Source organism: Chiloscyllium plagiosum, unplaced genomic scaffold (genome assembly GCF_037043375.1).
Source record: "Chiloscyllium plagiosum isolate Xiang-an unplaced genomic scaffold, Cpla_swu_hap1 HiC_scaffold_1, whole genome shotgun sequence".
Classification (NCBI taxonomy): Eukaryota; Metazoa; Chordata; class Chondrichthyes; order Orectolobiformes; family Hemiscylliidae; genus Chiloscyllium; species Chiloscyllium plagiosum.
The window spans coordinates 91,298,159-91,314,962 of NW_028270139.1; the positions used below are offsets into that span (position 1 = coordinate 91,298,159).

At 41.0% G+C, this 16,804-nt stretch overlaps 1 protein-coding gene across 8 annotated transcripts in view; it reads left to right on the plus strand.

Annotated features, from left to right (window-relative positions):
* pde4d (phosphodiesterase 4D, cAMP-specific) overlaps positions 1 to 16,804 on the plus strand; it is a 1,351,522-nt gene that overhangs the window by 1,010,903 nt on the left and 323,815 nt on the right. The window contains exon 1 of one of the 8 annotated variants that reach the window (XM_087988840.1): positions 4,731 to 5,095. The exons of the other annotated variants lie outside the window; for them this stretch is intronic. Coding sequence (XP_087844966.1) covers positions 5,007 to 5,095 — 89 coding nt within the window. The 5' untranslated portion in view covers positions 4,731 to 5,006. Of the gene's footprint in view, positions 1 to 4,730; positions 5,096 to 16,804 lie in introns of those variants that run through there. 8 annotated transcript variants of the gene reach the window in all.

The following is a 16,804-nucleotide window of genomic DNA, read 5'->3' on the forward strand; positions in this document are numbered from 1 at the left end:
TTCCTGATGAAGGGCTTTTGCCCGAAACGTCGATTTTACTGCTCCTCGGATGCTGCCTGAACTGCTGTGCTCTTCCAGCACCACTAATCCAGAATCTGGTTTCCAGCATCTGCAGTCATTGTTTTTGCCGAGCATTCATCTCTTTGTTTAAAATTATTACTATGATTTATTCATAGGCTGTGTGTTTGGGAATACCCTAGACACCGTCTTTGCTTTCCTTACGCGCTTCAGAAGTTCTTACTTGTTCTCTGTCTTTTCTAAGAACATAGTTTCATATTGGTTGCAGTTCAGCAGCATTGGGCAGTCAGATTAGTTTGTCCAAATGAGTGTATCTGAGCTTCAGGTGAAAGTGAGGACTACAGATGCTGGAGATCAGAGTCGAGAGTGTGGTGCTGAAAAAGCACAGCAGGTCAGTCTGCATCCAAAGAGTAGGAGAATCGACGCTTTGGGCATAGCCCTTCATTAGGAATTGTAAAAGTCACAGGGCAACAATTTAGGAATGGGAAGTGTGTGCTGAATGATTAGAAATCTGTACTCATTCAGCTGATTAAGAATCTATAGTCAGCCAGTTTTGTCACAAGTTGAAAATGTTTTCAGCTGGGAGAGTTGAACCGCTGTATCTGTTTTTCTGCATGAAATGTTGAAACTTTGTCACTGGTTAGAATCCCAATTATTTTAGGTAAATTATTTGATTGTTCCCTACAATATGGGCTGGCTATCAAAAAAAGCGTTCTCGTTGTGAGGTCTGAGTCAAATAGTGGGGCACTGTTACTAGGCTCAACAGGCTGTGGGTCAGTTTCTGAAAGTTTGCCCTGGTATATTGAAAGCACAATTGATTGGCATATTTGTTACTGCAAGAAGTATTTCATATTGGGTTAGCTTTGATAAATTGTGATTTTTTTTTCTGTCTGCTTCATATCAGAAGAGAAAAGAAGCTTATAAATCAACTGTGTTCCCATGGGTTATTAACTTCCTCTTGCCGTGTCATTAATTAACTTGGAGATGAGCAAGGGATTCCTGATCTACCTTTTTATGTGGAAGCTTTCCTTCATCCTTGTATGAACCAAGAAAAGAGAATTAATTTCACTTTGTTACTTTTACAACAGCAAGCTTGCAAATAAAGTAGTTGTAAACTAACTTGCTGTTTCAAATCATGCTTATGTTAGTCTTACGTTGTGTGTTTTACACTTGATCAAGGATATCTGACACAGATAGAGAGATCCTGTACTGCTTTCAGTGCTGAATCTTAGCTGTAAGAAGTGATTCACTTTTAGTGCAGTGGTGTGACATGTTAGTTATTATTCAGAAATAATATGTTGGAATACTTAGACAATGTGGGCTTGCCTGTGGTAACAGACTTCTGTACTGAACATCAGTAAATTGTTTCTGGAGTGAGGTGATGCAAGGGCAAACTCTCAGAAACCGACCCACTGCCTATTTGACTCAGACCTCACAATGAGAAAGGCTTGTTCTAAAAAGCCAGCTCATGTTGTAGTCTGTGGGAACACTCAAATTATTTGCCTAAAGTAATTGGGATTCTAACCAATGACAAGATTTCAACTTTTAGTCAAGAAATACAGATACAGCAGTCCAACTCTCCCAACTGAAAACACTTTTCAACTTGTGACAAAACTGGCTAGCTATAGATTCTTAATACTCTTGCATTGCCTGACATTTTACAAAATGATATTGTTGCAAGGCAAATGTCTCTATCATTTTGTTTAGAACAATAGTGTATGATGTAATGGAACTGAAAAATAGAGAACACAGCATAAATTGGTTGATTGTGCGTGTATGTTTAAGTATTTGTATCTACGCATATAGCAATATTATCTTAAGGTACAGCATGAAAATATGGCATAAATATATTAGAAAAGGAAGACCAATTACATGCCATAGTACAAGCAAAAGGATCTCTAAATTTGGCAATCGTTAGAATACAGTCAGCAGACTTAAATTCTCATGTTTAAGGTCGCTGCCTGACCTGTTTCTGGACTTTGTAAAATGTTCAAAAATTACACACAATTGAAAAAAAAGACGTGTTATGAATGTGTTATGTACAAAAACATCTGGATTATCTCATAATTTCCAATTCAATGCGACTGAACAGAGAAAGTAATACTTAAAATACAAACACATTTTTGAAGGAAAGAATTACTGCACCAAAAGCATCGGTCGGTAATATTTATTGTATCGCTCAGAGGCAGTTTTGCTTCAGGAGCTGGATTTACACTTGGCTTGCAGATTTGAAGGCATTTCAGCCCATGTCCTCAAAGCATCAGCCTGGGCTGATGTAGTATTAGTCCTGTAATATTGCCACGATGCACCACCTCCCTATTGCATCACTCATTAGCTTCTACAACATGGAGGAAGTGAGGGCTGCAGATGCTGGACATTAGAGTCGAGAGCATGGTGCTGGAAAAGCATAGCCGGTCAGGCAGCATCCGAATGAACTTATTCCGGATGAAGGGCTTATGCCCAAAACATTGTTTCTCCTGCTCCTTGGATGCTGCCTGACCTGTTGTGCCTTTTCAGCATCACACAGCTTCTACAACAAGTGATATGTGATTAATTTGGATGCTAAGAATACTGGAAAAATGCTGCAATTTAATTTTAATATCTTCCAGACCATAGGCTGCAGCACCCTGAAAATTGTTCTTTTTTGCCCTGTTTTCCAACACACAATGTAACCCACAAAATATTAGTTAAGTCTAAACTGGTTATATAATAATACTGATTGAAGTTTATTTTGTGTTTTCAAGGGATGTTTTGAAAAGATTTATTGTTTTCCGAAAGGGAAATTTTTGTCATGTGATTATTATCAGATAATGTATAAAAAAATTGGTTCCTTGGCTGGACACTGTGATAAAAGTAAACATTAATTCAACACAGTGATGCCTTCTGAATTATCCCTTTACCAACATAAAAAATAAAATTGTTCAAGAGAAAAGTTCTGAACTTTTTTCTGAACCATACAGGTCAAACTGAAACACACACAAATTGAAAATGAGCTTCATATAAAGTCTGATACAGTTTTAATAAGCTGGTAACTCACAATAAATTTACAATTAATAAAAGGCCTGTGTGAAAGTTGCTGTTTCAAAACAATGGCAAGTGTTAAATTCTTTGTTATTCTATCGATTTCAATATTCTTGTTACTTGTTTTGACCTGTGCAATTTAAGTGAAAAGTGATACAGAGAATGTAGGCTATATGTTCCAAAGATGGGCAATTCATATTAACTAACATGTCCTTTTGATTGTCCGCAGCATGGGGAATATGCTCAACCGACCAGTACCTGCACAACTGGGAATGTAATGACCAACATTAGATGTGTATTCTCATATCAAGCTGCAATTGCTAAATAATCTTGACTGTGCTAGGAATTACACCAGAGAGCAATTTAGGATTATCACGCAGCCCAACAGCGTGATTCCTTGCATGTGCTAGACACTATAAGTGTTCAGACGCAGCGCCCTACTTTTTGCATGGCTTGGGAATATGAGTAAATTTGCATATTTTTCATTCAAGAAAGAGTAACATTGACAGCCGAGCTTTGCTGCAACACTAACCAAGCAGTATCAACTTGCCTAGTTTGAATTTAGTCAATTAACAATGACTGTTAACAGTTCCTGCTCCACCTCCATGATAACCATAGACCAACCAATCAGCATGGTCTTCTGCATGCAGTATAAACTGTTGCCTCCTTTCTAAGTTTGGTTTCTTGTTTTGAGTTCCTGGGGAATGCAGACAAAATGGTTCTACTTCCAAATTAACAATAGCCATTCCTCACAAGCATGTCAAGCCATTAAAAATGTTAACGAAAAATTGGATCTGGAACAGATGTTTCACACAGTGTATAGTTCTCAGTAAGAAGCAATAACAACTGATCTACACATTTGCAAGTGTTCCTGTTGCCAAAAGTATCTGTTTCAGTAAAGAATTTGAACCGGCACCTCATGTAGTCAGAATGACTTATTATCACATAAGGGAGAGTATAACCGTACATGTGCAGTGATCCACATTGGAAGGCCTGGCATTTTATTTTTAGACTCTTTTGTATTTTTCCTGATGCAAGACAATCAAATAGGGAGCATGTTTTTCTTCTATAATGATCACAGTCTGTGATTAATTGTATTAAATTCACTTTATCTGAAATGTAAGCAAATGTAGCTGCATATGTTTGCATCTTTTGTGTCTAGAATGCATAAACAAGTATTAATATTTCCCTAAAGCAAGTGGTTTCTGATAACCATGCCATAAATAAAATTCATTGTTCAACCTACCTTTAAGTTCTTGGGAAGCCCTTCGCAGTGTTATCGTGGTATAAATGACCTCAGTATGTGGTCATTATGATAAAAAGCACAGTAAGGACAATAGGGCTGAGTGTTCATTCAAACCTTTTTTTAAAGTTTCTTTTATTTATAAACCTAATTTGTTATGCAGATTTTCAAAAAAATAAAAAAAAATTCAAATGAAGCTCCACCCTGGATACTATGTAATCTGAGCAAGTGGACTGACAGAAGATTAGATCCTTTGAGACAAGCTGTTGGTGATGTTAACTGACGTCAATCAGTCACTGTGATACAACTAGAAATTGGATCAAATTCTTAAGAAGCTCTCAGCTTTCCTTGTCTTATGAAAGTACTCAGCTTCAAAAACAAATACAAGTTCACATTTCCTGATGCGATTGTTTCCGTTTGTGTAGAACGTAATGGGATATTAGAAGTATTTCATAATCAAGAATAGATTATGAAAAGGGAGAGGCTTTTCTATGGTAATAAGGTAACTTGTACAGATCTTTTATGTCGTGCACGTGCCGGTCTGCAGAAATTCCATCTGAATTCTGCTTGAATGATTTGACAACCTGGTTTGAATACATCGTAATGAAAGGAAGTGTGCACTGACTGTCAGATGTTCTGCATCAGTAGTGAGAAGCATTTACGGTGTTCTTGGCCTTCTTCCCATTTTAATCAAACCTCGGTGCTAGGTTTAAGTTAGCAGCTTATGGCCTTCTACAGTGACTCTGCAGGGGCCACAGTCCCTCATTTTTCTCCAAGAGGCAAGAAACGACCCCGCATTTTGAAGTCTTACAGGTAGCTTGATGTCATTGCAATTATGTAATTTACCTAATGCTTGCAAAGTAGAATTTCAGAACTGGAAAAGTGTAAAATTGTTATTACCATTGAATATTTTATTTATTGTCTAAGTGAAGGGAGCAATTACTTAACTGTGCTCTATGTTGTTTTCATTTACAAAACCTTTCTGAAGTATGTATTGTTGATATAGCGTAAAACTTTTAAAAAATGAATTATCTGTATATTCTATGCATTAATGCCTTTTTAAATGATACATAGCATATGTGCTATCTAGGAACACTAAAATTTGTTTATTTAATTGTTGTCAACAAAATTAAATAATCTGCTGCCCAAGGCTTTGAGCAAGTGTAAAATTTGGCTGTTTATTGACAGTCAGATTTTTTATAGTGTCTGTGAAAGGAGGTTGGTATGGTCTGAATTCATGAAGTTTGCAACTCTGATAGAATCTGTGTTCTAAGTGCAGGAATAGGTTTATTGTTCTCATGCAGATGGCAGGAAAACTCACTCAACGGAAGCAACAGGACAAACAGCACCAGACCTTTAGTGTTTTTATTTTGTTTCCTGGAATGGATGGGATTGACAGATCCATCCAGTCAGATGGGCAAGTGAAGGATGGAGAATTGTGTTCAGTGAAATTTTGCAGCCTCCTACCAACTTGTGCAGCTTGTAAGAATGCTGATAGAATTACCTACCAATAACGCCTCTTGCATAGAAGTGAGGAGATATCTATTAGGTTGGTGAACATGATTCAAGTTGAGACAATCCACAATTTCCCATTTTCTCCTCCTTTAATCTTTATCAATCAGTTGCTGATGGTCAATGTAATCTATGGTATCCCTGAAAGCTGCAATTTCTTTTATTCCTGTCGCTCCATCTGAGACATGGGCATTGCTTTTAAACATTCCTCCATCGCAGGATTTCATTCAGAAGTGGGAAAGGAAACAAAAATACCATCAAACAGGACCCAAGCCAACCTATCCTCCTCCCTGCTATTCATTGAGAAGTACTGTCTCAGGTATGCATGAAGGCTTTTTCTGAGCTGACCATTCTCTATCAGAGAGGAGAACGTGCCACTGGCAGTCAAGGCCACTTTCTGTCCTAAATGTTAATGCCTCCACCTCCTCCTCGGTTAGTTTAGAGTCATCTTTAACATCATCAGTTTGACATGTGTATCATCTAAACTTTCAGAGGTCTAATCTTCAAAGGTGCTGCAGCTAGAGGGAGTTTGTGATATCTTATTCCTTCCTTTCTATTCGCTTCGAACAAATGCACTGAAAAAGAGAGAGAATCATTTGTTAAAAGGCTCAATCCTTCATGTAAACATATCATGGAGTCATAGAGGTATTGAGCGATAACTGATGACTTGTTTGTTTTTATCTCTGCATTTCCTTCAGCTCACTATCTACACTTACCATGGTTTATGTCGCTGTAACAAACTTGAGAATATTCAAGAATGATGTAGGGTGTTGAGAGCTCTGTTTGGCTGCTGGCAGGATAGCAGTTTTACCCTTCAAGTGACAGTATCAGTCGAGATGTTTTTCATGTGATTCTGGATCCAAGACACGTACTTTATCAGAGTTTGGATTTACAAATACTGGATACAATAGCTTCATGGTTGCTAATGCAATGAGTGAGAGAGTGAAGATTTATCAAACGTGCAAGTTCCAAACCTTGTTTGGGTCCAAATTCAAATTCCTCAATATCCCAGTTGTGCCAGTTGCCAAAGGTATCCTGATGAATCTCTACAATAATGTCAAAATCATTTCCAAAAGCTTGCACATTGCTTCCTCCCTCAGCTATGGACCCATGTCCATGATGTTCTCAAGAGGTTCTGAACCTATGTCTACTCTCAATAGTAGATCCACTGAGGTGAATATCTTTATGCTGCACTGAATGCTGAGCTAGTGTATCATCTAAACTTTCAGAGGTCTAATCTTCAAAGGTGCTGCAGCTAGAGGGAGTTTGTGATATCTTATTCCTTCCTTTCTATTCGCTTCGAACAAATGCACTGAAAAAGAGAGAGAATCATTTGTTAAAAGGCTCAATCCTTCATGTAAACATATCATGGAGTCATAGAGGTATACGGCACAGAAACAGATCCTTCAGTTCAAATTGTTCACATTGACCAGATATTCCAATCTGACCTAGTTACATTTACTAGCACTTGGTCCATCTCCCTCTAGACCCTTCCTATTCATGGACCAATCCAAATGCCTTTGAAACGTTGTAATTGTACCAGCCTCCACCACTTCCTTTAACAACTTGTTCCAAACACACACGATCCTCTGAAGTTGCCCCTCAGGTGCCTTTTAAATGTTTAGCCTCTCACCTTAAATCTATACCTTCTAGTTTTGGACTCCCCTACCCTGGGAAAAAAGACCTTGGTTATTTACCCGATCCATGCTCCTCATTTTATAAGCCTCCCTAAGACCACCCCTCAGCCTCTGAGGCTCTCAAGAAAATAGCCCCAGCCTATTCAGACTCTCCCTATAGTTCAAACTGTCCAATCTTGGCAACATCCTTACAAATCTTTTTTGAGCCCTTTCAAGTTTAACAATGCCTTTCCTATCGCAGGGAGACCAGAATTAAATGCACTATTCTAAAAGTGGTCTCACTAATGTCCTGTGCAGCTGCAACATGATGTTCCATCACCTATACTCAGTGCTCTGACCAACAAAAGTAAGCATACCAAATGCCTTCTTCACCACCCTGTCTACCTGCAACTCTAATTTCAAGGAACTGTGCATCAGCACTCCGAGCTCTGTTCATTTGGCAACACTCCCCAGGGCCCTCCCATTAATTGTATAAGTCCTGCCCTGGTTTGCCTTACCAAAATTCAGCATCTCACATTTATCCAAATTAAACTTCATCTGCCATTCCTCAGCCCTTCGGCCCATTTGATCAAGTTCCCGTTATGTTTTGAGATAACTTCGTTTGCTGTCTGCTACACCACCAATTTTGGTGTCATCTGCAAACTTACTAACAATCCTCCAATGTTCACATTGAAATCACTTATATAAATGACAAAAAAACAGTGGGGGCCCAGCAGGCCTCCAGTCCAATAACAATGCTCCACCACTCTCTGTTCCCAGCCAATTTTGTATCCAATTGGCTTGCTCCCCCTGGATTCCATGTATCTAACCTTGCTAACCAGTCTAACATGCGGAACCTTTCTGAAGTCTAAGTGGATAATGTCTACAACTCTGCCTTCATCAAGCTTCTTTGTTACCTCTTAAAAAAACTCAATCAAGTTGGTGAGACATGATTTCCTACACACAAATCCATATTGACTGTCCCAAATCAGTCCTTGCCTTTCCAAATGCATGTAAATCTTGTCCCTCAGGATTCCCTCCAACAATGTATCCACTACTGACATCAGGCTCACCAGTCTATAGTGCCTTAGCTTTGCCTTACCACCTTTCTTAAATAATGGCATCAGATTAGGCAACCTCCGGTCTTCTGGGATCTCACCTCTGGTCGTCAATGATAGAAATATCTTAGCAAGGGCCCAGCATTCACTTCCTCGGTTTCCCCAAAATTCTGGGATACACCTGATCAGGAGGAGATTTATCTACCTTTATGCATTTTAAGACGTCCAGCACCTCCTCTTCTCTAATGTGAACTCTTTTCAAGACATTACTATTCACTTCCCCAAGTTCTCTTGCTTTCATGTCCTTCTCCACTGTAAATACTGACATGAAATATTTGTTTAGTATCTCATTTCACATGTAGGTGGTCACATTGATCTCGAAGACGCCCTGTTTTCTCCCAATTACACTTTTTCCCTTAATGTATTTGTAGAATCTCTTTGGATTCTCCTTAACCCTATTTGCCAAAGCTATCTCATATCCCCCTTTTGCCCTCCTATTTTTCCCCTTAATTACACTCATACTGCCCTTATACTCCTCTCGGGATTCACTTGATCCCAGACATCTATACCTGACAAATGTCTCCTTTTCCTTCACCAGAGCCTCAATATTTCTAGTCATCCTGCATTCCCTACACCTACTAGCCTTGCTCTTCACATTAATAGGAGGAAATGAGGACTGCAGATGCTGGAGATCAGAGTCGAGAGTGTGCTGCTGGGAAAGCACAGCAGGTCAGGCAGCATCTGAGCAGCAAGAGAATCGATGATTCAGGCATAAGCCCTTCATCTCTCAGCCCCGACCCACAGCCCCAACCCACAAGGGCTTATGCCTGAAACGTTGATTCTCCTTCACACTAATAGGAACACACTGTCTCTGAACTCTTGTTATCTTATTTTTGAAGGCCTCTCACTTTCCAACTGTCCCTTTAGCTGATAATAGCCTCCTGAAATCAACTTTTAGAGTTCTTACCTTATACTGTCAAAATTGGCTTTACTCCAATTTACAACTTTAACTTTTAGATCATGTCTATCCTTTTCCATGACTATTTCAAAACTAATAGAACTATGATCTTGGTATCAGTGGTGTCTGCATTGGTGGGGTCCAGCTAGACTCATAGGGGCAAGGGTATTGGTGGAGGCAATATGGCGCTGAAGAGTGGGCACATTTGTTCCAGTGGCGATGTGGTGAAGGGGACTCCTGCCTGGTCACCAAACCCCATAGGCCATGGCAGAGCAATTAACAAGAAACATTGTAAAGGTGAACACTTTTTCTTTATTTTTGTACCTATGTTTTGTTCTTATGTTCTATGTTTTGTTTTCTTGTTGGGGCTGGAGAGTGGTGATGTTATACAACACTTTTCATGGTATTTTGTTACGAGATACAAATGACAGTAAATGAATCAAATATAACTTCACTGGGCATTCTCCCTGGTATATCCTCCCTATGTATAACCATGATGTTTTCCTTAACCTAAAACACCATGCACCCTCCTCTCTTGGTCCCTGTTCTATCCTTCCTATAGCTTCTATGCCTTGGAACATTAAGGTGCCAGTCCTGTCCCTGCCTGAGCCACATTCTGTAATAACTATGATATCCCAGTCCCATGTTGCCAACTACACTGTAAATTCATCTGCCTTACCTGTTTGGCCTCTTGCATTTAAATAAATGTAGTTTATCAGTCTTACCTCATTCTCTGCCATGCTCTTCCCTGCCTCCACTATTTAATTTGTTCTCTTTAACCTCTGTACGAGCTTCAGACTTATTTTCTCACTGTTGCTTTTCTCATTATTGTTTTTCATCCCAAGCAGTTACCTGCTCAGACTCTCATGTCAGACGTTTTTGGCATCTAGTTTCTATGTATTGGTGGGAAAATGGGACCTTCTATAGTAATGAGGTGAGAATAGAAAATATAATGAGATATTACCTCATTAATAACGATCATGAGTGATGATTCCGATTAGTTGTCCTCTTGTGCACACCAGGGTGATTCTGATCTCGACATCTAGGATTATGTTGGAAGTATGACTCTGTGATCCCAACATCGAGAAGGACCTCACTCATCATCTCACGTGATTCTCCCAGACTTCCAGAAGCTTTTGATAAAGTTCCTCACACAAGACTATTTGCTAAGGTGGAAGCCCATGGAATTTAGTGCAAATTACTGACATGGGTAGGAAATTGTTTGATTGACAGGCAACAGAGAGTTGGAATAATGAGTAAATATTCAAACTTGCAAGATATGACTGATGGTGTCCCACAGGGATCAATACTGGGGGCTTAATTATTCACGATATTCATTAATGACTTGGGTAACAGCACAAAAAGTTAACTGTCTAAATTTGCTGATGCCACAAAATTGGACAGGATTGTAGACAGTGTTTAAAAAAGCATAAAGTTATTGTAGGATCTTGAATGGGCAAAGCAGTGGCAGATGGATTTTAATCTAAGCAAATGTAAGGTTATCTATTTCAAACCAGAAAAAAAAATTCATTATTTATTTTAGAAGGCACAAAATGAAGTACATTCAATGTGCAATGAGATTTGGAGGTTGAGGTGCTAGTTCTTTACAGTCAAGAAGGCTAATAAAGTGCTGACCCTCATATCTAAAATGCCAGAGCATTAGAATATAGATGTTCTGCTGCAGTTAAATGAAACCCTAGTTAGACAACACGTAGAGTACTGTGAGCAGATTTGGGCACCACACCTTCGGAAGGATGTTTTGGTCCTGGAGGGAGTTCCACACGGGTTCACAAGGATGATATCTGGACTTCAGGGGTTAAGGTATGAGGAGAGGTTAGAAAAATTAGGCCTTCTGTAGCATTTAGAAGGTTAAGGGGAGATGTAATTGAGGCCTCCAGGATACTAACAGATAAAGATAGGTAGATAAAAATGAACTATTTTGACCAGTTGAAGACTTTAGAACTGGGGGCACAGTAGAAGAATTAGGGTCAGGTCATTCAGGAGAGATGTTAGGAAAAAAACTTTTACATGTAAAGAGTAGAGGACACTTGGAATTCTCTTCTTTAGAAGGCAGTCGATGCTAACTCAATTGTTAAATTTAAATTGGAAATAGACAAATTCTTATTAATAGAAAGTGGAGAGTCAGAAATGAAAAGGCACAGCGGATCAGGTAGCATCCGAGGAGCAGGAGAATCAATGTTTCAGGCATAGTCACTTCATCAGGAATGTGGAGGAGGAAGGGGGCTGAGAGATAAATTGGATGTGGGGTTGGGGCTGAGGGCAAGGTAGGTGGGATGGCAATAGGTGGATGCAAACGAAGGTGTCAAGGGATATGAGCCCAAGACAGACATATGTATTTGGCCACCCATCAGTCATAACCTTATTGAATAGAAGACAAGTTCAAATGGTCAAATGGCTTACTTATGTTCTTATGTTCCTAAGTCATGCACCTAATAACTACAGCGTATATGTGCATTGAGAGACCCCTGACAGGCAGCCTGATCCACACCGTGGCCTGGGTGTCTATCCCTGTGCAGTAACTATACCCAATGTTGCTGCACACTCCTGGTTCTGCGTGCCCTGGGTTTGCAATGTGAATCCATTAGAGAGATGCCAGGATAGTGGTGGCATGACCCCTGAGAGTTGAGTGCCAATAGCCATGGTGAAGGTAGTGTGCAGCTGGTAATCCTTGCTCTGCAGTTTGCCCATGAGCAAGTCAAAGGCCTTTGAGAGGATGCCACGAGATAAATCCTCACTCTGGTTTTCATATTAAGATTTCCTGATAGCTGGTTTGTTTGGCAGGTTTTGTAAAATTGCAGCCAGACTGTCAATATGAACCCTAACATTCATTAATCATCGTAAATTGGCAACTCCCGGCTCCTGGTGAGAATTCTCAAAATAACCACTTGTGGAAAGAGTAGAAGATGGAATGAGATGACTTTGATGTTGAGATACACCTCGTCGGATTTCTCATGCAGTCCTGCCACACATCTCACTAAGGTTTGGTCAGGGATAATCAGCTGGCTTTGCCAGATGGAGGTCATACCTAACAAATTTGACTTTTTCAGTGAGGTAAGCAGGTGTTTAAATCAGGATAGGGTAGTTGATGTAGTTTATATGGTTTCAGCAAAGCTTTTGACAAGGTCCAATGTGGGAAATTGAAAAAAATAAAAACACATGGAATCTAGGGTAACTTGGATCTAAAATTGGCTTAGTGACAGTGTCTTAGAAGATAGAGGGTGGTGGTAGAAGGGAGTCTGTGTGATTGGAGGCCGGTGTCCAGTGGCATACCACAGCAATCATTGCTACATCCTGTATTGTTCATTTTATGTGTAAATGATATTGAAGAAAATGTGAGGGAGATGATAAGTGAGTTTGCGGATGATACAAAGTTTTGCCGGGTGGTTAACAGTGAGGATATAGATGGATTGGTCAGATAGGCAAATCAGTGGGAGATGAAATTTAACCCTGATTAGTGTGAGGTGATGCATTTTGAAAGAAAAATTACAAGACAAGGGAGTACTCAGTGAATGGCAAGACACTAGGAAGCTCAGAGGAACAGAGCATCTTGGAATCTTCATCCACAAATCCCTGAAGACAGAACAACAAGCTAATAGCATGCTTAAGAAGGCATACAGGACATTTAGCTTTATCAGTTGAGATTATACTGATAGATTTTAAGAGCAGAGAGATGTTTTGGTGCTGTACAGGACTTTGGTTAGGTCACAGCTGGAATATTATGTTTCCACACTGTAGGAAGGATGTGATTGCATTATAAAGGGTGCAAAGCAGATTGGCCAGGATGTTTCCTGCTATGGAGTAATTTAGCTGTGAAGACAGGTGGATAAGCTCAGATGTTTTACTTGGGGCAGAGAAGGCTGAGAGAGGATGCGACTGGGGTGTATAAAGTGAGACAGGATGGATAGAAAGCAAAAATACAAAGCACTTCAGATGTTGGAAATCTGGAACAAGAACAGAAATTGCTGGAGAAACTCAGGTCTGGCAGCATCTGTGGAGAGTAAACAGAGACATCATTTTGAGTCCACTGCATGGAAGAACATTTGACATATCTTAACATCCAAGGCTATGGGCCAAGATCTGGAAAGTGGCATTTATGGAGATTGAGGGGGCTTTTTTTTGTGAGTGCTGACTGAATGGGCCAAAGTGCCTCTTCTGTCCTGTATGATTCTGTGATTGTCTATGACGCTCAGACCCTGAAAGATTCCACCCTCGCTCTTTTCCTTTTTAAGTATTTATAGAACTGGATGGCTCTTTCCAAAGTTATGTGTTTCATTGTATTTCAAGCTGATGTATAAGAACCAGGAAGTGTTTCAGATGTTCATTTTTATACATGATTCCACTGTGTATAAACAATATTCATGGCTCACCAGGCCACATTGACATGGAAAACACATTATGACTCACTTTGGAGCCTTTTACTGGTCAGACCCAAATCAATTACAACCAATATTTATGATTAGCCGGAAGTGTAAGAACAAAGTTACTTGAACTTAGGAAATGTACTTTAAGATCCTGATGAAGATCTCGACCCACGGGAGGGGTCCCTTAGTTCCGTGACTGATCAAATAAACACCAGCAATTCAGTCTAGTTCTGCAAGATCTCACACTTTATTACCATGGCCAGGCTCACATTGTCCAGCAACACAGAGGATAAACACTTCTGTGTGCCTTGGAGAAACTGCGCAAATGGCTTAAAACAAAAACAATTTTTATATGGTTCTTAAGGAATAGTACAGCCATAATTACAGAGCGAATCCAATAAAATGGCATTATAGATATAAGGTTAAGCCAATGATACTTCATGAGAACTAACTTCATTTTGCACATTTTATCTCTCAGCACCTGTGTCTCCAAGGTTAGCTGGGATGGTTATTAATGTCCTATCTAGCTTAGTTAATTCCATATTGTGAAGGAAGCATTGTCTGTTAATCTTTGGTTCAGATAGTTCAGGAATGCAGCTTTTAGCAGAGTTAAAACCCATTTTAAACAGAATTGTCAATTTGCAGCTTAGAAGCCATTTTGTTATGTTACTTGCATTAAGAAGCCATTTTGTTGTTAGTAAGGGAATGTATTAAATGGTTGCTCCTGACAACAGCCTAAATTCAGATTTTAATTCCTCACTGCCAATAAATGGTCTGTTAACTTTCAATCTTCTTTATAATTAGAATCTGAGGAAATGCAGGCATCCCGCCTCAGGCGACTCTCTGTGTGAGTTTGCACATTCTCCCCGTGTCTGCGTGGGTTTCCTCCGGGTGCTCCGGTTTCCTCCCACAATCCAAAAAATGTGCGGGTTAGGTGAATTGACCATGCTAAATTGTCCGCAGTGTTAGGTGAAGGGGTAAATGTAGGAGTATGGGTCTGGGTGGTATACGGTTCGGCGGGTCGGTGTGGACTTGTTGGGCCGAAGGGCCTGTTTCCACACTGTAAGTAATCTAATCTAAAAAAAAAATTGTTTCTGTTTCCTGATATTCCCTTTAAAATTAATAATTAAACAACTAAATGACGCATTATTCTTTCACATTTTTAGCCAACAGCTGGGTGGTATATCTGTTACAAGTTGGTGTAGGCAGAAAAGTGCCCTGATCAGGTAAGGACGCAGCGCAGAAGGCATGGTGAGTTAATAGTGCCACAGATTGGCGTGTGTGCTCGCGCGTTGGGAAGATGTTGCAGGCAATGGTGAGAGTGGAAACGCAGGAGCCTTGTTAGGAAGTGCATACAGGAGCTGAGAGAGAGTGAGTGTCAAGTGTTGGGGAGAAATGGAGGAACATACTCTGGCTGAGTGGAGAAGGACATTAATCTTCCCGCAGTGCTGGGAGATAGTGACGACTGCAGATGCTGCAAAGTCAGAGTCAATAAAATGTGGAGCTGGAAAAAGTGCAGCAGGTCAAGCAGCATCAGAGGAGCAGGAAAGTCGATATTTCACGCAGGACACTTCATCAGGATTGGGGAGGGAGGAAGGGCCTGAGAAATAAATGGGGGAGGGGTGGGTGGAAATGTGGGTGGAATGGTGATAGATGGCTGCAAGTAGGAGGAGGTGGCTGTGATTGGTCATTGGGAAGAGTGGAGTGGATAGCTGGAAAGGAAGATGGACGGGTCAGGTCAGGTCAAGGGGACAGGGCGGAGGTGGATTAGATTAGATTAGATTACTTACAGTGTGGAAACAGGCCCTTTGACCCAACAAGTCCACACTGACCCGCCGAAGCGCAATCCATCCATACCCCTACATTTACCCCTTACCTAACACTACGGGGAATTTAGCATGGCCAATTCACCTGACCTGCACATCTTTGGACTATGGGAGGAAACCCGAGCACCTGGAGGAAACCCACGCAGATACGGGGAGAATGTGCAAACTCCACACAGTCAGTGTCCTAAGGCGGGAATTGAACCCGGGTCTCTGGCACTGTGAGGCAGCAGTGCTAACCACTGTGCCACCGTGCCGCCTAAAGGAGGGCTGGCCCTGGATGAGGTGGGGGGAGCGGTGGGGTGATTTGGAAACTGGTGAATTCTACATTGATGTTGCAGAGTTGTAAGCTGCCGAGGCAGAAGGTGAGGCGTTCTTCTTCCAGGTAAGGCATGTGGCCTTATTTAGACAGTGGAAGAGGTCCAGGATGGACGTATCACCGGGGGAGTGGGAGGAGAGTTGAAGTGGCTGGCAACCAGGAGGTAGAGTTGATTGGAGTGGCGGACCATAAATGTTCCCTGAACCGGTCTGATGTAGAGGAGACGACATGGGAACAACGGATGTCGAGGAAATTCAGGTGAATCTCTGCCGGAGTTGGAATGGGGCCTTGGACAGAGGTAAGAGGGGAGGTGTGGGGGCAGGTGTGGCAGTTCCTGTGGCCGCAGGGTAAGGTGCCCGGTGTGAAGGAGAGGCTGGTGGGAAGTTTGGAACTAACGAGGGAGTCGCAGAGAGAATGGTCCCTACAGAAAGCAGATAGTGGTGGGGAAGGAAAAGTAAGATATAAAAGAGACCTAAGGGACAACTTTCACACAGAGGGTGGTATGTGTATGGAATGAGCTGCCAGAGGAAGTGATGGAGGCTGGTACAATTGCAACATTTAAGAGGCATTTGGATGGGTAAATGAATAAGAAGGGTTTGGAGGGATATGGGCCGGGTGCTGGCAGGTGGGACTAGAATGGGTTGGGATATCTGGTCAGCATGGACGGGTTGGACTGAAGGGTCTGTTTCCATGCTGCACATCTCTATGACTCTATGACTCTGTCTTCCTGGCAGTGGGGTCTGACTGCAGGGGACATCTATGGTCCGCACATTCCAATTTACCCCATCTCCCGGTTACCAGCTATTTAAACTCTCTCTCTGGAAGGTTTCAGTTATATACCACCCCATCGAAAA